The sequence below is a fragment of the Schistocerca nitens genome, chromosome 4 (genome assembly GCF_023898315.1).
Source record: "Schistocerca nitens isolate TAMUIC-IGC-003100 chromosome 4, iqSchNite1.1, whole genome shotgun sequence".
In the NCBI taxonomy this organism is placed as follows: domain Eukaryota; kingdom Metazoa; phylum Arthropoda; class Insecta; order Orthoptera; family Acrididae; genus Schistocerca; species Schistocerca nitens.
In genome coordinates, this window is record NC_064617.1 from 314,188,275 (window position 1) to 314,210,611 (window position 22,337).

The 22,337-nt window shown below is 43.7% G+C and overlaps 1 protein-coding gene across 1 annotated transcript; it reads right to left on the reverse strand.

Annotated features, from left to right (window-relative positions):
* Nucleotides 1-994: 994 nt before the first annotated feature.
* On the reverse strand, nucleotides 995-17,860 carry LOC126252273 (uncharacterized). Its single transcript, XM_049953146.1, has 4 exons — nucleotides 17,725-17,860; nucleotides 16,239-16,537; nucleotides 13,368-13,461; nucleotides 995-1,149 (listed from the first exon to the last, which is right to left on the reverse strand). Exons 1-4 carry the CDS (start codon nucleotides 17,858-17,860, stop codon nucleotides 995-997), a joined length of 684 nt encoding a protein of 227 aa, XP_049809103.1.
* Between the last annotated feature and the right edge of the window lie 4,477 nt (nucleotides 17,861-22,337).

The window sequence follows — 22,337 nt, forward strand, 5'->3', positions numbered from 1 at the left end:
GTTCTCTTTGTTTTCTCATTGTTCTTTTCCTTACACTGTTTATTATAATCTTTGGCTCACTGGTGCACGTGTTCTATTTTCTCTCTTATTTCGAGTACTTGATCATCGTAATTATATGTAACACCTGCGGCACCTCTGTGCAATAAACTCGGTATGTTACATGCCCTACCGAAAAATAACTCTTGTGGTATATAATTCATGGCTCTATGGGTCGTTGTATTGTGCACGAATACCACGATTGGAAGTCATTCGTCCCAATTTGATTGAGCCTTATAGTGTCTCAAGAATTCTGTTATAGTTCGGTGCTATCTTTCCATTTTGCTACTGTTGTCAATATTACCGATGGTATTACAAATCTTAGAATTATTCTTTCCACTAGGACACGAGCTATTTTACCTACGTCTTATCTTTCTATCGGTTCTACCTCGATGAAGTCCGCCCCGATAGCTGAATGGTCAGCTTCACGGACTGCTGTCCTAAGGGGTCCGGGTTCGATTCCTGGCTGAGTCGGGTATATTCTCCGCTCAGGGACTGGGTGTTGTGTTGTGTTCATCATCATTTCATCCACATTCGGCGCGCAGGACGCCCAATGTGGCGTCGAATGTAATAAGACCTGCACCAAGGCGGCCGTACCTGCTCTGTAAGAGGCCTCCCGGCCAATGACGGCAAACGCTCGTTTTCCATACCTCGACGAACTTCTTAGAGCATCCTGGAATGTTAGCATATATGTTTATCGCGGTCGCTGTAAACATTACCTGGCTAAATTCCTGTAAGTTGTTTGAAAATTGTATACGCCAGGTGAAACACGGGTCCCTCATTCCTTCTGGCGTTATTGTTATAACCAACGACATTTTTGTCTTATTTATTTATTTGTTTGACAGCTAGCGCTTTTTCTGGTGTAGTCACCAATTTCTTTTTCATACCGGACCACGTCCGGTATTTCCTAATTCTATCGCAAGTTCTAACAATCCATTTATAACCTCCCATGAGTGCGTTATGGAATTTCCGCCTTTTCTTCAGCTGTGATCTCCTGCTGTTCATCCTCTTCAACTACTGTTACTTCCTCGCTTTCATTTGCCCCGGGTTCGGTATTAGCTGCTTTTACTTCCTTTATCCTTGACAATGCGTCGCCTACACAGTTGTTCTTGCCTGTTTTGTATACAAGTTCATAATCATATTCCTCCAATTTCAGTCTGAGTTTCATTAAGCGTAAAGAAGGATAGCCAATATTTCCGACTCACTGCAATGGTTTACGGTCTGTAGCAATGGAAGACTTACAACGAAAAACATATGGTCTGAAATATTTGACCGCCCAAGCTACGGCTAATAACTCTCTCTCAATTGTACTATAATTTCACTCTGCATTGTTCAGAGTTCTGGACGCTTCTGTTACTGGAAGGTCTTTACCTAACTCCCCTTCACTAACAACTGAGCCAATAGCGTCTTCGTTCTCTTCTGTGGGGGTTATAAAGTTGTTTCAAAAATCTAGGTACTTGTGATGGATTTTGTTGTGTTTGTTTAAAGTTGTTTGACGGTGTGTACGTGTTACTGTAAAACGTATGAAGATGTAGCAGCAAGAATAAGAGTACTATTTAAAAGAAATAAGTATCTCTGATGATTCTTATTGGTGTGCTGCTAAGCGAGACTATAATTAATTATTTGGTCTATAATGAATTATTTTGTCATACCTGATCACTACAAATAAATAATGAAATGCTGTTTCATTAATTCAGTAAGTGCCATTAAAATGTATGCAGCAAATACTTAACACCACAACCTCTTCCAACACTGGTGTCGTAATTTTTTTTAAGTCACTGATATTTTAGTCTGACAAAAGATAACCTTACGCACCAGCCACAAAAGTTGTTTCATTTACATAAAGTCTAAGATTGTTCTACTGAATGTTATTTTCACTGTTAGAATAGAAAATAATACATTACTGTGGCTTCTTGTCCTCGGAGTTCAAATATTGTAATATCGATCGAAAGAATTAGTGTCTGATTATTTCAGCAATATGAAATTGCCGCACCATACGCTCCTGTAATGGCGACAGACAAAACGCAGTCTGGTCTGGATACTCTGACCAACGTAATGTTTCATAGAAAATCAGCAACATCAACCTTACCCTTTATGCTGGATTAAATGTCAGAATCCTACACCGTTCTGACTGTTAACAATATCAATATTGTAAGGTGGGTATAATTTTTCAACTTACAAGCACACGTCTACATACTTCGCCGTGATTTACATCCACAATTAGGTGTCATTTGATAGGTTGTATATCGTATATATGAATATTTAAAGAAGACTCAATTGTCAAGTTGTATATACACTCCTGGAAATGGAAAAAAGAACACATTGACACCGGTGTGTCAGACCCACCATACTTGCTCCGGACACTGCGAGAGGGCTGTACAAGCAATGATCACACGCACGGCACAGCGGACACACCAGGAACCGCGGTGTTGGCCGTCGAATGGCGCTAGCTGCGCAGCATTTGTGCACCGCCGCCGTCAGTGTCAGCCAGTTTGCCGTGGCATACGGAGCTCCATCGCAGTCTTTAACACTGGTAGCATGCCGCGACAGCGTGGACGTGAACCGTATGTGCAATTGACGGACTTTGAGCGAGGGCGTATAGTGGGCATGCGGGTGGACGTACCGCCGAATTGCTCAACACGTGGGGCGTGAGGTCTCCACAGTACATCGATGTTGTCGCCAGTGGTCGGCGGAAGGTGCACGTGCCCGTCGACCTGGGACCGGACCGCAGCGACGCACGGATGCACGCCAAGACCGTAGGATCCTACGCAGTGCCGTAGGGGACCGCACCGCCACTTCCCAGGAAATTAGGGACACTGTTGCTCCTGGGGTATCGGCGAGGACCATTCGCAACCGTCTCCATGAAGCTGGGCTACGGTCCCGCACACCGTTAGGCCGTCTTCCGCTCACGCCCCAACATCGTGCAGCCCGCCTCCAGTGGTGTCGCGACAGGCGTGAATGGAGGGACGTGTCGTCTTCAGCGATGAGAGTCGCTTCTGCCTTGGTGCCAATGATGGTCGTATGCGTGTTTGGCGCCGTGCAGGTGAGCGCCACAATCAGGACTGCATACGACCGTGGCACACAGGGCCAACACCCGGCATCATGGTGTGGGGAGCGATCTCCTACACTGGCCGTACACCACTGGTGATCGTCGAGGGGACACTGAATAGTGCACGGTACATCCAAACCGTCATCGAACCCATCGTTCTACCATTCCTAGACCGGCAAGGGAACTTGCTGTTCCAACAGGACAATGCACGTCCGCATGTATCCCGTGCCACCCAACGTGCTCTAGAAGGTGTAAGTCAACTACCCTGGCCAGCAAGATCTCCGGATCTGTCCCCCAATGAGCATGTTTGGGACTGGATGAAGCGTCGTCTCACGCGGTCTGCACGTCCAGCACGAACGCTGGTCCAACTGAGGCGCCAGGTGGAAATGGCATGGCAAGCCGTTCCACAGGACTACATCCAGCATCTCTACGATCGTCTGCATGGGAGAATAGCAGCCTGCATTGCTGCGAAAGGTGGATATACAATGTACTAGTGCCGACATTGTGCATGCTCTGTTGCCTGTGTCTATGTGCCTGTGGTTCTGTCAGTGTGATCATGTGATGTATCTGACCGCAGGAATGTGTCAATAAAGTTTCCCCTTCCTGGGACAATGAATTCACGGTGTTCTTATTTCAATTTCCAGGAGTGTAGTTGTTAACACTTGCCGCCCGGGATTAGCCGAGCGGTCTCAGGCGCTGCAGTCTTGGACTGTGCGGCTGATCCGGCGGAGGTTCGTGTCCTCCCCCTGGCATGGGTGTGTGTGTTTGTCCTTAGAATAATTAGGTTAAGTAGTGTGTAAGCTTAGGGACTGATGACCTTAGTAGTTAAGTCCCATGAAATTTCACACACATTTGAACATTTGTTAACACTCATTGCATGAAAGGTGACGGAGTGTCTTTATTACCGAAACGGCGTAATGAATAATTGCCTACACTAGTAGAGAATGGAACGCCAGTGGAAATGAAACGGCAAGCGTAACTCTAGCCCTGGGTGTAAAAGCCCGCACAGGTGTGTTGGTCCTGCTTCACACATGAAATACCAAGACAGACGGTCTGGGCACCTGAGCGCGGAAGCACAATACAGCGGCGGCCGGCCAGTATTGTAGTGGGGCCCGAAGGATAACCGAATAATACTTAGGAAACTGAAAATCTTGGATGCAGTAGAGAGGAACCAGGAAGCTTTACCTCGGAAATCGCAGGCTGGGTTATTGCCGAGGATTTTTACTATGAGAAGCGTACCATTGTAGGGGTATAGGTATTTCCTCGCAAACTTTCCGCGCTGGACGACGAAAGACTAAAATACGGTTGGTCGGCTGTGGGAAGAATCTGTAGATACGGAATATATTCCGTGGGTTCGAGGATAGGATTAGCCTTCTGCAGTTACGAGGGAGGGGAGCCGAGTTTTGCTGGGAAGCCAGCAGTGGAGAGAAGAGGTCTTCCGTTTTAAGCGCCCGGGTTTGACGGTCGCTCAGTGTCAGTTATTGTTGGTACAGACGGACTTTCTGTCTTTACTCTCAGGAGATTTTATATTTACAACGGTTAGGAACTGTACTGTTGCGAACTTATACGGATCTGGACTTCGCCTCCGGGTAGAGAGTCGTCGTTGAGTATGCAGCGTTTAGTGATTGAGAGCACTACTTCTGTCTATACTCACGTAGAGGCGTTATCTGAATTCCGTCCTTGTGGCTGGGAGTTCGCGTATCTTCGTCTGTAGAACACAGAAGACAGTATTAGATTATAATAGTCAGAGGACCGCCTTCTGCCGTCCTAGTGTTTGAAAGAGTTTTATTTTGTGGCTGGCGTCCTTTCATCGTCGTAGACGTATACGAGAACCATCACTCCGACACACCGGATCCATTACATACAATGCTATTGCTAATTGCTTCGGCTAATTAGGGCTATAAAGCTAAACATCTGTGATCACGTAAATTTTATTTCCACTGAGGTTGCACACCAATATAAGTGATCTTTGAAAGTAGTGTCTTCTAGTGTTTGGTATGTAGATGCTGTCAGTCGTCTCGCGTTACTTAGATTGAGTAGCCATAAAAAGGGGCAGATTTGAGCAATTGATCAATCGTATTAATTAGGAGATTCATTTATATCTCTTTGTGTCCATTGGACATTGATATATAAACATTTGTAATATAAAGGGGTTTTTAATCTACAATAATTGTATAAACGGAAACCGCAAATATCATTTGGTAGTTACTAGTTCCTTTAATCATTCATTTATGTTTAAGTTGTAATTTATATGTTAAAGAGCAAGAAGGAGATAATCACTATTAACAGATCCTAAGATCTGCTTCAGGGGGTAGTCAGACAGGGCCAAATCTTCATTTTCGCGTTCAGTATTTCCGTTGCGCATATTCATTTTACACCCGCCTGGAGTAGCATCTTGTAATATTATTCACCAGTTACCAATAATTCAGTATCGCCGTACCAGGCACTAATGGCCGCTTTGCTGTTTGCTGCGAACACAAAACATTCATAGTAGATTATCTATGAAGAAGATCCCACGAGGTGTCTTTTGCGCTGGGGACACAACTTTAGAAGACAACAGATTGGTGGAAAGAAGGGTCACAGACTCTTATTCAATCTCTCCAGATCTCTCCAGCTTCCAGATCTGACTTCCAATGTAACACATAATTTATACGTGGCATCTCCTTGCTGGGGAACGTGTATTTAAAGAAGAGGCTACTATCCGTTAACGAGAACTGTGAACTGGGTGAGACGTGTAAATCATAGTGAGAACAGTGGACTGGACTACCATAAAACGCCCGAATCAGTAGTGTATGAACAGTGGAAAAGATAAAAAAGCAACAATGTGTGAACTGTGAAATTATGTTCTGTTTCAACTTTTCTAACTTTCTTTGATCTGGTAGGCTACAAGATTTACAAATGCTGCTAATTAATGCGCGTCGCGTAGTTGAAAGTGAAAACACGAAAACGCAAAATCGAAGTGTAAAGCTATAAGCGTGTGCGCGGTCCAAAAGAATTACATTTCATTTCACCGCTATGAGAAACAACGCTTCACTGAGCAGTTGCCACAGCAGCCTACAGCAGCCGAGGCATATGGCATGGAAGCAACACCTGTCGCCTCCACCAGCTGCAGTTCGACGTCAGCAAGCGGCGAAAGGCAGAGATAGGTGTTTCTGGTTGACTAAGGCAGCCGAAGACACCCAATACGACAAAAACATCGCGGCGAGCATCAGCATCGCGCCGGGGAAGAAGGTAGTGTGTAAGCTAATCACTTTACAGCTAGCGAGAGGAAGGTAGCATTGACGACCATATGGATTTTATAAGCAGATTGTTAAATGGTTTCGTAATAATTTCTTTAACAACAAAATGTCGGGGGAAAGCGAAACGCGGTGCAGTCTTAGAAGTAGAGAGGCAATGCAGCGTCAGGCTATTGAAATTGAAGAGGCAAGCCAATTACAGGGCATGTCAGATCAAATTAGTAATATAAGTAAAGAGCATATTAACCTAAAGTCAGTAATGGAGAATGTACAGGAAAAACTAGATACGATGGTAGATGAGGAAAGTGCACAAAATCTAATGGATGATAGCTGGTTACCAGAATCATATGATGTAGAAACTGATTTTCTAAGAAAACTTAATTTTAGATAGTAGCAATAGTGAAATTGGAGAGGTGGATTCTGATGTAATGATGTAATGTTAATGATAAGTTAAATAAGGTGAATGGTGGTGTCACAGGCGATGACTCTGACACTGCCTTTGCTAACGAATCAACAACTATAACTAATAGATTAAGCCATGGAACAGCATCAGCTGATACATTGCCTACATAAGATAATAATAAAAGTGTGGTTGAAATATTAATGGAGTTATATCTGGGCAAAACGATTTAAAAATAGGGCTAGAAGAAAAGATATAGCAGGGGCAAAATGAACTAAAAAAGGATACAAATGAATCAAAGAAAGGGCAAAAATTATTTGTTGATACAACAGAAGCAACAAACGAGGAGATAGTGAAAATTAATATAAATTTAAACATTTAGACCAGAGTTGATTCTCATGAAACTAAAATAGGGGCTTGTGAGAAAAGAACTGAACATTTCTAAAGAATGGGATAAAAATTAGGTAAATGTAAGCAAGAGGTTAGTCGTAACATTGATGATGTAGTGAAAAACAAATGAAATCATGCAAGGTTCTGTATTGTCAACTAGGGATGAAGTCATTAAATTAAGTAATGATTTGATTTTTAGCTCTCACTGTCATCATCGTAGAAGATTCCTGTGATTCCTCCATGTAGAATATAATCTAAAACCATTGAGTACAAGTATGGTGGTTCAATAGTTGCAATGCCTTTTATTAGTTCATTCCTTTATATATTGGGTGGTCCATTGATAGTGACCGGGCCAAATATCTCAAGAAATAAGCATCAAACGAAAAAACTACAAAGAACGAAACTTGTCTAGCTTGAAGGGGGAAACCAGATGGCGCTATGGTTGGCCCGCTGGATGGCGCTGCCATAGGGCAAACCGATATCAACTTCGTTTTTTTAAATTACGAACCCCCATTTTTATTACATATTCGGGTAGTACGTAAAGAAATATGAATGTTTTCTTTGAACCACTTTTTTCGCTTTGTGATAGATGGCGCTGTAATGGTCACAAACGTGTAAGCACGTGATATCACGTAACGTTCCGCCAGTGCGGACGGTATTTTCTTCGTGATACATTACCCGTGTTAAAATGGACCGTTTACCAATTGCGGGAAAGGTCGATATCGTATTGATGTATGGCTATTGTGATCAAAATGCCCAACGGGCGTGTTCTACGTGTGCTGCTCGGTATCCTGGACGACATCATCCAAGTGTCCGGACCGTTCGCCGGATAGTTACGTTATTTAAGTAAACAGTAAGTGTTAAGCCACATGTGAAACGTCAACCACGACCTGCAACAACTGATGATGCCCAAGTAGGTGTTTTAGCTGCAGTCGCGGCTAATCCGCACATCAGTAGCAGACAAATTGCGCGAGAATCGGGAATCTCAAAAACGTCGGTGTTGAGAATGCTACATCAACATCGATTGCACCCGTACCATAATTCTACGCACCAGGAATTGCATGGCGACGACTTTGAACGTCGTGTACGGTTCTTCCACTGGTCACAAGAGAAATTAGGGGACGATGACAGATTTTTTGCACGTGTTCTGTTTAGCAATTAAGCGCCATTCACCAATAGCGGTAACGTAAACCGACGTAATATGCACTATTGGGCATCGAAAAATCCACGATGGCTGCGACAAGTGGAACATCAGTGACCTTGGCGGGTTAATGTATGGTGCGGCATTATGTGAGGAAGGATAATTGGCCCCCATTTTATCGATGGCAATCTAAATGGTGCAATGTATGCTGATTTCCTACGTAATGTTCTACCGATGTTACTACAAGATGTTTCACTGCATGACAGAATGGCGATGTACTTCCAACATGATGGATGTCCGGTACATACCTCGCGTGTGGTTGAAGCAGTACTGAATAGCATATTTCATGACAGGTGGATTGGTCGTCGAAGCTCCATACCATGGCCCGCACTTTCACCGGATCTGACGTCCCCGGATATCTTTCTGTGCGGAAAGTTGAAGGATATTTGCTATCGTTATTCACCGAAAATGCCACACAAAATGCGTCAGCGCATTGTCAATGCATCTGCGAACATTACGGAAGGCGAACTACTCGCTGTTGAGAGGAATGTCGTTACACGTATTGCCAAATGCATTGATGTTGACGGACATCATTTTGAGCATTTATTGCATTAATGTGGTATTTACAGGTAATCATGCTGTAACAGCACGCGTTCTAAGAAATGATAAGTTCTCAAAGGTACATGTATCACATTGTAACAACCGAAATAAAATGTTCAAACGTACCTACCTTCTATATTTTAATTTGAAAAACCTACCAGTTACCAACTGTTCGTCTAAAATTGTGAGCCGTATGTTTGTGACTATTACAGTACCATCTGTCACAATGGGAAAAAAGTGGTCCAACGAAAACATTCATATTTATTTACGTACTACAAGAATATGTAATAAAAATGGGGGTTCCTATTTAAAAAACGCAGTTGATATCTGTTTGACCTATGGCAGCGCCATCTAGCGGGCTAACCATAGCGCCATCTGCTTTCCCCCTTCAAGCTAGACAAGTTTCGTTCTTTGTAGTTTTTTCGTTTGACGCTTATTTCGTGAGATATTTGGCCCGGTCACGATCAATGGACCACCCTGTCTACTTACTCTAAATAGTCTCAGTCCGTATAGTGAATTCCCCCCCCCCCCCTTTTTACTTCACCTGGTATATGATCATGATACTGTTCTACACACTGTTTGTCGGCTCCTTTTACCCGTCTCTTACCTGTCATACCTAAAATCTAGCAGTCAGTATTCTGGTTTAGTTTAGCATTATTGGATACTTAATGTCCATAGTGGTGTAGTCTGCTAACAATATCTGCGCGACTTCCTGTTATGGGACTACTATTGATTTCTTCATTCCATAGATTCTCTCCTGTAACTTAGTGGTACGAATTTGTTGTTAAAGGCGTTTTAAGAAAGTTATAAAAAGTTAAGAAAGTTTAACGTACGTAATATCTCATTTAGGTTGTGTTATTTATGGCCTATCTCTTGAATAGTCGGAAAGATAAATTTTAACGTTGCGTATTTTGATTTTTACCTCTTACTGTGTATAATGGAGTTTTATTAAGACTAAGCGCTTTTAATTTAGTTATTTTACATGTAACACTTGCAGCTTTTAAGCAGTACGCTCTGTATTTTAATGTGAGTTATTGCTCTGATATAACATTCACTGTGTAATTCTCATTACGTAAATTAATGTGCAACACTTGATTCTTTCTGTCAATGTGCTATGTATTTCAGTATGTAATTATTGCTGTGTTACATCCTCCACAGTTTTGGCCTGAAGATGCCGTAGCATAACGTTGAAACTGGTTTTCTACAAATGAACCTATATAATGGCGATTGGTATTGTTTTTCTTGGATGTGACATGCTGTCTCCACCAGAAACTTAAACTGAGCCATATCGACACACTTCACGAGTGTGTATGCCAGCTGTATGCCATATGAGGGGGGAAACAAAGGCACTGCGCAGAGGTCTGTAATCATCAGTGGTTGTGACGTACATCGAATAGTGGTTCTCTTTGGGGAAATAGCAATAACAGAATTGTGTACACACAGTGTGTGCTTACTGATCAGACTGTACCAGCAGCTGAAGTTGTGGGACACGTCGACTCCGAGGTCATCCTTAGATCATTCCTGCGACTGGCAGAGGACGTTAATAGGATCAGCCTTGCTCATCAAATTGCAGCGAAGCTCACAATCTGCAGCAGTGTCCACCTTCATTGGTCGAATATGTACTAAGCATCGGAGGCTGCTAACGCGATAGTTGATTCCAGATTATTTTAGCTAAGCTGTTGAAGATGCAGAGGTATTAACGCATAACACAATTAGTTCAGACTATTAATCCTAGAGATCAGCTGAAGAAGCCTTCACCCAAAATACTCAAATTCTGGAACACGGTACCTGACAGGTACAGAGAGCTGGTTAAAGCCCAAGGTTGAAAGCAATGGGATTGATTTAAGTGTATACCGGAAGAACTGGTTCATGGAAGGTATAGCTAAGAATTTCAAATTCGCCACAATACAAATTGTAACTGCATGCTATATTATTTGGGCAGTATTCAGTATAACGACTGGGCAGGAACTTACAAGAATCATACTATCTGTTGAGTGGTACTTGAGTAAATAAATTAGTGAAATCAAAGTGAAGTAGAAATTAGAAATAAATGAAAAACTTGGTTTAGTTTAGAGAGTTACATACTGGCAAACAGCGGGCAAAACAGCAGAACAGAAGAGACAATGACCGTGAAGTCACCAAGTTCCACATAAGCGGGCGCTGTCGATTCAGCCGTCAGGGCATCGCCCGACCGGCTCACGTGTTTCTCAGTTGTCGCATATGAGCAAAGGCCCTCGCCTACAATCCAAGAGTCAATGACCGACGTTAAGAAGATTCTTCGAGAAGCTTTTCAATGTGACAGAAAAGGCAATGACCGTGAAGTCGTTTACCTCCAGTAAACTGAAGTGAATAAAAACGCGAGACGCAGTGGGCAAGACAGACGACGACGAGAGACGAAGAAGACGAAGAAGTGAAGAAGCGTAGCAGTAGTTTTCAGTCAGTTTCGGTGCTGAAGACCGTCATGCAAGAAGAGACTACATCATACACAGATGCACCAAGTCCGCCGCTGTAATGGAATAGCAAGCAGCAGCCTCGGCGCCAGAAGACAGAAGTAAAAAGGTATTTGAAGTCTGATTTTTACATACCCGGGTGTCGTGAGGACGGGAAGGAGACGGCCTCACATCAGCAGTCACCTGTGAGCTGGGATGAAGATCTGACAGCCGAAGACTGGCAAGCGGGAGTCCGTTGTTCGAGTCCAGGACACTGGCCTTCCCCCGCCGCGCCGCTCCGCTGGCCGACGCACAACACACGCGGCCGCTTAGGCTACGCGCAAATTGAGACGAGCATAGCACGTGTGACGTGACACGATTTTGCCGCGCGGCGCGCGCGTTCGACACGTGTCGCGTGGTCCTGCGCATATTGAGACGCGTATGTGACGAGTGTGCCCTAGTCGGTGTGACACGCGCGTGCCAGACTCCGAATACCGGCCTACTGCTTGTCAGACTGACGATGTGTGTTTCGCGAGTAAGAGAGATGTTATTGTTAGACTTGAGTTCCGAATCAGATTCGGATACTAACGCTGAAGAGGAAGTGTTTCTTTATTCATTAATAAATAAAAAATTCAAATCCACAAATAAATATATTTTGTATGTAAGAAAAACATGTGGACAATTTCAAACAACGACCAAGATGGATGACACTGATTTCACGAATTACTTCAGAATGACCAGAAAGCAGTTTTCTGAAGTACATGGAATAGTAAAACACGCTATTGATTCAAATGGGTGTAATGCACAGGAGCCGATTGCCACTGAACAAAAACTGGCAGTATTTTTGAGGTAAGTGATGAACGCTGACATTAATTTTTTATCTAAGGAATTATAAAATGTTGCACCGTTGTGTCTAGGCATTTTACTTTCAGCTCCCTTACACAGAATCGATGGGTGTTACATAAGTTTGACTCCTACGTGTGTGTGTGTGTGTGTGTGTGTGTGTGTGTGTGTGTGTGTGTGTGTGTGTGTGTGAGCGGGGAGGAGGGAGGGCATTGTAGCGCCGAAACTAACGGATTGATTTTAATGGTGTTTTTTGTTTGAAATCTGGTTTAATCGGGAGTTATATTAGCTATGCTTACGCTCAGCCGTCTTTTAACCGGCCACATAAACTAAAAATGTTTGCTATCAGTAGGCTCTCTAGTTATACTATTGCCTAAAGCATATGATCTACATCAAGGTACCAGAACTCAAACAGTCTAAATAAAAGTCGTCGAGAGCATACGTTTATCTTTCACGGTTGAAATGCAATGGCCATTTTTGTATTAGGAAGGCGCCTCGCACAATATTATATAACACAAAAATGTCGAGTGTGACTGTTGTAAAAGGTAAACATATGCTTTTGTATACTATTTAGTAGTCTTTTTGAGGTCTACAAATCAGTACTGAATCAAGTTCTGTTGCTCTTATGGTTTAGTCGGCGTACTGCAGAAGAGCGCATTGATGGGAGAATTTTTTCGGACTTGCACTTTCCTCGCAACTGCTTACTCGCTGTGATATCTAATTTAACAAACTATGTACTAGAACTTAGCCACAGAATATATCTACGGATCAGAATAAGAAAAATGTAAACCTAATAAGTGGTTCTTAAATATTGAAGCATTAAAAATCCTTTTGTTTTTCTTTGCAATTCTGCCAAAGCAGATTCGTCGAGGGCACCAGGAAATAATTTTGTCAACGAATTGCAACACTTTTCACGCAACTTAGTGCAATACAAGCTAGGTCTTAAGCGAATTTCACCTTGACAAAACAAACCGTTCTGCTAGCTGGAGTGGGTTTTTAAAATTTTTTTATCAAATTTCTCTTGTTAGTGTTTTATTGCAATAATACATGTTCATAAACAAAGAATGTTAATTTATAATTAATGAAAATCTGGATCGGTACAGCGAAAACTACTCAGAAAAGAAAACGAAAAATACACAAAATGCTGATACAAAAAAGAATTAAAGTCTTAAGCAAACACAATTGTGATGGTCCCTTCAGATTCCTTGAAAACGGTGAACGAAGTCGGTGATATTAGACAAACCGGGTTCAGTTGTGTCGACCTTCAAATCTTCCATCTGCTGCTGTTCTGAATAGTGAGACGCTGTCTGTTGGTCTGAATCAGTCGATATACACTCCTGGAAATGGAAAAAAGAACACATTGACACCGGTGTGTCAGACCATACTTGCTCCGGACACTGCGAGAGGGCTGTACAAGCAATGATCACACGCACGGCACAGCAGACACACCAGGAACCGCGGTGTTGGCCGTCGAATGGCGCTAGCTGCGCAGCATTTGTGCACCGCCGCCGTCAGTGTCAGCCAGTTTGCCGTGGCATACGGAGCTCCATCGCAGTCTTTAACACTGGTAGCATGCCGCGACAGCGTGGACGTGAACCGTATGTGCAGTTGACGGACTTTGAGCGAGGGCGTATAGTGGGCATGCGGGAGGCCGGGTGGACGTACCGCCGAATTGCTCAACACGTGGGGCGTGAGGTCTCCACAGTACATCGATGTTGTCGCCAGTGGTCGGCGGAAGGTGCACGTGCCCGTCGACCTGGGACCGGACCGCAGCGACGCACGGATGCACGCCAAGACCGTAGGATCCTACGCAGTGCCTTAGGGGACTGCACCGCCACTTCCCAGCAAATTAGGGACACTGTTGCTCCTGGGGTATCGGCGAGGACCATTCGCAACCGTCTCCATGAAGCTGGGCTACGGTCCCGCACACCGTTAGGCCGTCTTCCGCTCACGCCCCAACATCGTGCAGCCCGCCTCCAGTGGTGTCGCGACAGGCGTGAATGGAGGGACGTGTCGTCTTCAGCGATGAGAGTCGCTTCTGCCTTGGTGCCAATGATGGTCGTATGCGTGTTTGGCGCCGTGCAGGTGAGCGCCACAATCAGGACTGCATACGACCGAGGCACACAGGGCCAACACCCGGCATCATGGTGTGGGGAGCGATCTCCTACACTGGCCGTACAATACTGGTGATCGTCGAGGGGACACTGAATAGTGCACGGTACATCCAAACCGTCATCGAACCCATCGTTCTACCATTCCTAGACCGGCAAGGGAACTTGCTGTTCCAACAGGACAATGCACGTCCGCATGTATCCCGTGCCACCCAACTGCTCTAGAAGGTGTAAGTCAACTACCCTGGCCAGCAAGATCTCCGGACCTGTCCCCCATTGAGCATGTTTGGGACTGGATGAAGCGTCGTCTCACGCGGTCTGCACGTCCAGCACGAACGCTGGTCCAACTGAGGCGCCAGGTGGAAATGGCATGGCAAGCCGTTCCACAGGACTACATCCAGCATCTCTACGATCGTCTCCATGGGAGAATAGCAGCCTGCATTGCTGCGAAAGGTGGATATACACTGTACTAGTGCCGACATTGTGCATGCTCTGTTGCCTGTGTCTATGTGCCTGTGGTTCTGTCAGTGTGATAATGTGATGTATCTGACCCCAGGAATGTGTCAATAAAGTTTCCCCTTCCTGGGACAATGAATTCACGGTGTTCTTATTTCAATTTCCAGGAGTGTATATGGCGATGAAGAGTGATAAAAAGGTGCTGTACTGTATGGCGCTGAATTATTTGAAGAAGATGACATCGAAGGTGTCTGGCTCCTTACGTTCATTATTTCTTCTTCTGCAAGTGACACAGCCTGGAAAAGTTGACCTCTGATTCTGTGTTGGTAACTTTGAGGCATGTTTTTAGTCGGCTGATACATAGAGATAAAAAAATTGTAAAGAGGGTCATCTTTGATACAGTGTGACTCCAACGCTCTTCTTTCTTCTGCTCTTTGTCTTGCTCTGTCCTCACGCTGTTGCATTGATTGTTTTAGCAGAATTACAACGTCTTAGTTACAACGTCTTCCTGTTTTCTTTTCCTTGATTGATTTCTTTGAATAACTGGAGTTGAAGTAGCGGTGTGATGTGCTATGCACTCCGTTCCTATGCTCCTACTGGATACTTCGTTGCTGTCGTAGTACCGCAAGGAAGCGTGATAGGACCTTTATTGTTTACAATATACATAAATGACTTAGTTGACAACATCGGTAGCTCCGTGAGGCTATTTGCAGATGACACGGTTGTCTACAAGAAAGTAGCAACATCAGAAGACTCGTACGTACTCCAGGAAGACCTGCAGAGGATTAATGAATGGTGCGACAGCTGGCAGCTTTCCCTAAACGTAGATAAATGTAATATAATGCGCATACATAGGGGCAGAAATCCATTCCAGTACGATTATGCCATAGGTGGTAAATCATTGGAAGCGGTAACGACCGTAAAATACTTAGGAGTTACTATCCGGAGCGATCTGAAGTGGAATGATCACATAAAACAAATAGTGGGAAAAGCAGGCGCCAGGTTGAGATTCATAGGAAGAATTCTAAGAAAATGTGACTCATCGACGAAAGAAGTAGCTTACAAAACGCTTGTTCGTCCGATTCTTGAGTATTGCTCATCAGTATGGGACCCTTACCAGGTTGGATTGATAGAAGAGATAGACATGATCCAGCGAAAAGCAGCGCGATTCGTCATGGGGACATTTAGTCAGCGCGAGAGCGTTACGGAGATGCTGAACAAGCTCCAGTGGCGGACACTTCAAGAAAGGCGTTACGCAATACGGAGAGGTTTATTATCGAAATTACGAGAGAGCACATTCGGGGAAGAGATGGGCAACATATTACTACCGCCCACATATATCTCGCGTAATGATCACAACGAAAAGATCCGAGAAATTAGAGCAAATACGGAGACTTACAAGCAGTCGTTCTTCCCACGCACAATTCGTGAATGGAACAGGGAAGGGGGGATCAGATAGTGGTACAATAAGTACCCTCCGCCACACACCGTAAGGTGGCTCGCGGAGTATAGATGTAGATGTAGATATCTTGACTTTGCTCATTCGCCTCATTGTCGAGTGAGTTGTTGTCTTCTAATTCCTCGGTTTCCAGTGTATCACTTCTTGCTGATGTTTTAGTTGTAGCTTGTGAGCTGTGATCACTGTCATCACCTAGATTACTATCACGTGGACCAGCTGTCATAAAGGGTTCAAGAAATGACATCTGGTTTTGATATCTCCGCGGCTTGATACTCTCAGCAGCAGCTCCGCTTTTCATACATTTCACCTGTCGTCGTCGTCGTCGTCGTCGTCGTGCATCTCGATAGCTGCCTCTCAGCTTCAGCCACGAACTTTTTGTCTCTTCCCCTGCAATAATTAACAACGTATAAGTAATAAGGCATTAATGTTGTCCCATATAGATAGACAAACTAAAGATAAGCAATATTAACTTATAGTGTTTGGATAAAGACATATTTGCAATCTACTTTTATCGTTCCACATTAACAATATACTTTCGTTTTGTTTCAGATATTTAGCCTCTGACAGCTACAAAAGTATTGCGTATAACTATCTCTTGGGAGATCGAACTGTATCTAATATTGTAAAAGAAGTAGCTACCGCTGTATGGAAAGAAATGCAACCAAAGTATTTTGCAGAACCTACAACACAGACATGGAAATCAGTCGCTTCACGGTTTGAACATAGATGGCAATACCCACACTGCGTTGGTGCAGTCGATGGAAAACATATTCTTATTAAAACACCTGGCAAAAGCGGATCATTGTACTTTAATTATAAACATACATGCTCCATCGTTTTGATGGCGACGGTTGACGCAGATTACAAATTTATCACCGTTGATGTTGGCGCAATGGGACGATTCAGCGATGGACATGTATTTGCTAGCAGTGTGTTGGCCAAGAAAATGAGAAAAAACACGTTATTACTTCCCATTCCTGAACTAATACCTACAATTTCTGATCCAATGCCGTATGTGTTTGTGGGAGATGAAGCTTTCCCATTGTCAGAAAACATTATGAGACCATATCCTAAGAGACAGGTTACCGACAATTACGAACATCAGGTCTTCAATGCCAGACTTTCTCGAGCACGACAAACTGTGGAATGTGCTTTCGGCATACTATCATCACGTTTCCGTGTGTTCAGGAAACCATTTGAAACCAAAGTCGACACAGTGAAAGTTGTTGTGAAAGCAGCCTGCGTTCTGCACAACTATTTACGATATTCAGTAGTAGTTGCAGATGATTTAAATGACATCGAACCGTTGCCAGCAACGCAGTTACTTCGTGTGCAAGGGAACAGGAGGAGACTTCATCAACTGCCTTCAAAGTGAGGAAACATTTCACTGAATATTTCAACACTTGCGGAGCAGTTCCATGGCAACATCAGTCAGTTCTGCTTGGTAATTATTGACAATATAGCAACTTCCAATTATTGAACCATTATTGTGCTCCACAGGTTATGTGCTCAAGCGAAGTACACAGTGATATGTATTAACTAAAAAATTGTGAAATAAATATTGCAGTACTTACCGTCTTTCAAATTCAGATCCTTTGCTATATCACTCCAAATCCGGTTCTTGAGTTTGACCTTCATGTAGTCTGCGTGTTTTGTGTCATACAGCTCTCTGTGTTCCCTCACTGCCTCTATTAATTTTTCTTCTGCCATGGTGAGAAGTAAACTATTCATCCACTGCACAACGTCCACTGCACAACGCCCGCTGCACAGCAGAATAGCCTGTGTACTGTCAGTAGCCGTGAATAATAAACGCGACAAGAATGAAGAAGCTAGCCAGGTGTTCCTTGTGGAAGAGTTCACGTCGTTCGAAAAACATTTTCATGATTGTTGCCTGTCGTTGTCTGAAATACTTTTCAATAAATTAAATATATCAAATCGCCGCACATTTTCAAAGATACTCATACTTTCGGAATAATACCGACCACTAATTCATTTGTGTGTCCTGTCACATAATTAGCATATTAATGCTGATACTGTGTATGCTACCACTGAGATGTTTTTCTCGTCATGACGAGCCAAGTAAAACATTGTCATTCGTGAAGGTTTCTCGACTGTTTCTAGCTTGCAGTGGAAATGTGATGTTCACAATGCAACTAGTACAGTGTGTCGTTATTACATTATTACATCCATATCGAAGTAATGACTGTGGGCCTTCTATACTTCAGATCTTGGACGCTTTTTACCAGGAGCACAAAGGGGTCACACCTGTGGAGATTATCCCTTTCCGAATTTTTGTAACAGATGGTACGGATATGTCAGTATACTACGAAGCGAGAGGATAACGTTGATTTACTTTCCTGCCTTGCTTCTATATCACATGATTTTATAATATTCCTTGATTCCTTATTCACTAACCTATGTCCGTTCTTGTGATCTGAAACCATCCTGGAGGCGTATGATACAATTCTAGCGGCCAATGGCTCACCAGTTACTGAACTATACATTTTTCTTGAGAGAAGAAAATCAAAACAGAACAAAACTATACAAATATACATAACAGGAAAATATAATGCACTAACGACGAAAGTTGGAGCGTTTAAGTGGCGAAAAACGAAACACTACCCAATGGCATTAAAATTCAGTACAGAGTATAAGGCAATATTTATCGTATGGGCAGTGTTTTCACTGCTCATATGCGCCGTGCCGAAGTGAGAATATGGTCGGGCTACTTTCTCGCTCCCCGCCTCAAATTTCCCACGGTGCTAGCGAGGCACGTGCGACATGCGGCGCGAGAAACTGTGCCTCAACCACAACGCCGCGCGACCCGCCGCAGGCGCGTGTCACGTCCCAGTCGCGTCGCGTCGCAATTTGCGCGGTCTCATTTGAAACTGTGATGTTACAAAAACGCGCGCTGCGCTGCGTCGCGCCACACGCGCTATACCCGTCTCAATTTGCGCCTAGCCTATATAAAAGAGAAACACTGGGACGCCACATCCAAGGTATCACCATCAGATGCTCGACTTCGCTCGCAATAATTAAACGGGCCACCTCGCGCTGCGCGTCTCCAGTCAGTTGGGCGAGACGGCGACACGAGATACACACTGCCACGCGTAATCAGACGCCGCCGCCGCCGCCGCAGCCGCCGCCGCCGCTGCCGCAGCAGAAAACTTCGCAAACGACATAGATACCGCTCTCCGAGCCAGAACATCGAGTAAGAAACAGTTGTGCCAATCTTCAATAAAAGTTATCTTACGTAAAAATGATGTTTCATTCGACTTCATACCCGAGCCAAGGAAGAACCCACCATGCCCACAAGATGTTAAGAGAGAAAAATTAATTAATTTAGTATTTTCACCCTGACATAATGCTTTAGAATGCTCATCCTGACAATTGACTAGCATCAAAAGGGAAAACCCAGTTACATTTAGTATCACAATTGTTACATATCATCATAGGCGTAGATTTCAATGATGCAACAATCAGTAGAACAATTAATTGGGAAAATTACATTGAGCGTGACACGAGACACCCTCTAAAATAATTCCAAATACTTTGTATGAAAATTCCTCGGAGTACATATTTCATAAGGCCAAGCGTGACTGAAAAAGCAAATATAATAACAAAAAATAGAACTTACCTCTTTGGTGATGCGCATGACGCAGTCCTACTGAAGCGGGAATGGAAACTAAAACAAGCAGAAAGATTTAAATGCTCTGTAATCTAGATTCAAAAGGCGGTGGTGTCGTATTTCAAAGAGAAGAGGAACTAAATACATTCACCTCTCGTCAAGAGAATGTAAAGCAACCGTGTGCTCGAGTTAAAGAGAATAGTTGCCCAAACACTAGGTAAATATTTACCTGGTAGTTCACGGCGAGACGGACGCTCCATTGTATACCGTCCCTGCGAAAAAATTTCTAAAGTAACAGTGACTACTGCATAATATGATAAAATAAGAATAGGTTTGCAGCTACTGAGAAACTGAATAATATGCGGTTCACCTTCTATAGAGCCGTGTGTAAAGGCGTATCTACCGGAGCAGGATCTTAGCGGAAAATCTCTCAATTAACCCTAAAAAGTTAGGTTCATTTGCAAAAGGTTTTAGAGCCAACATATTGTCCAGATGCTCATCGATGATACAGGAACTAAAACTGAGGATAGTAGAGTGAGAGTAGAAATACGCAGCCCCGTTATCAAACGTTCTTTTACAAAAAGAGATACAAATGTCAAAGTTTAAGTCTCGAATCAATGCGTAGTTGTGTGATGTATATATCATTATCAGTGGCGTTCAGAAGCAACAGTAACCTCCAAAATTAAACAAACCACTTTTGTCAGGTAAAATTCCAGATTCTTTGCTACTTTCAAGTGTTATTGACATCCATCCGTTAAAGACCCTTAGAATATGTGAGTTCAAAAGTGATGAGTGAACTTCAACACAGGCACCTCCTCCATGCCAACCAACAAGGTTCCCAGAAACAACGGTCACCAGAAGTCAACTTGTGCTCTTCTCATATATCACCCACATAACGATGGTTTAAGGCAAAAGCTCGTTGGCACCTACGCCTACATTTACACATATACTGTGCAAGCCAGCGCAGGTTGCATGGCGAAGGGTACCCCGTGCCGGCATTAGCCGTTTCCTTTCATACTCTACTCGCAAATAGAGCAAAGTAAAAACGACTGCCCATATGCCTCTGTATGAGCCCTAATGTCTCGTATCTCATCTTTGTCGCCCTTTCGCGAAATGTATGTTGGCGACAGTAGAATTGACCTGCAGTCAGCTTCACATGCTGCTTGTCTAAATTTTTTAAATAGAGTTCCTCGAAAAGAAATTCGTGTTCCCCCCAGGAATTTCTACTTTAGTTCCCCAAGTACCTCGGTAACACTTGCGTGTTGTTAGAGCATACTGGTAACAAATCTATGAGTCCCCCTGAACTACTTCTTCTTCATTTCGACCTGGTACGGATCACAGACACTCCGACAGTATTCAAGAACAGGTCGCACATGCGTCCTATATGCAGTCTCCTTCAGAGATGAACAACAATTTCGCAAATTTTTCCCAATAAATCGAAGTCTGTTATTCGCATTCCGTACCGCAAACCTCAGATGCTCGTTTCATTTCACAGCTCTTGGCAACGTTAATCCCAGGTATTTAAACAACTGCGTCAAGCAGGACACTACTAATGCTGTATTCGAACATGCGTTTCCTACACATAAACATTAACTTAGATTTTTCTACGTTTACAGCCAGTTGCGACATACCAGCACACCACAGCACCACGCAGCACAGCATCATCAACAGACAAGCGCAGACTGCAGTGCACGCTGTGCGCCAGACCATTTACGTATACGGACAATAACAACGGTCCTGTCACACTTCCGTGGGGCACCAGTGACCATACCCTTGTCTCTGTTGAACACTGGCGTCGAGGACAACGTACTGGGTTCTATTGCTTAAGGTCTTAAAGCTGCTCACTTATCTGGGAAACCTATTCCATATGCTCGTGCTTTCGTTAACAGACCTGAACAGTCTGCAACGTGGTACCGCGTCCAATGCTTTTTGAAAATCTATAAATATGGAATCAGCCTTTTTCCCTTCGTCCATAGTTTGCAGTATAGTATGTGGGAAAGGGGCAAATCAAATTCGCACATGCGATGCTTTCTAAAAGCGTGCTCATTCGTGGACAGAAGCTTTTCGGTCTCAAAGAAGTTTAATACATCCGAACCGAGAGCATGTTCATGAATTCTGCGGCAAACTAATTTTAAGGATATTGGTGTGTAACCTGCGGGTCTGTTCGTTTACCTTTCTAATATACACGAGTCACCGGCTCTTTTTCTCCGGTCACTTGGGACTGTGCATTGTGCGAATTTTGGTAATAAATGCAAGCTAAGTAAGGTGTCAGTACCGGAGAGTACTCTCTCTAAAATTGAATGGAATTCCGTGGGCTTGTGGCGACTCATTTGTCTTCATCTCTTTCAGTTGTAGATGTGACTATTACTGTTTCATCCATCGGCAGTCTGTGCGGTGGTCAGCTGACATTAAGTCGTGGGCGATTTCTTAAAAGTGAAATTTGATTCAGTACCACCCCCAGTGCTAGTTGTCAAATTTTCGTAAGTTAAGTATGTCCTCTCTCGCTAAGATCGTTGTCCAACAGGAGTGACGCATTATCAGAAGGAAGTAAACGTTCCG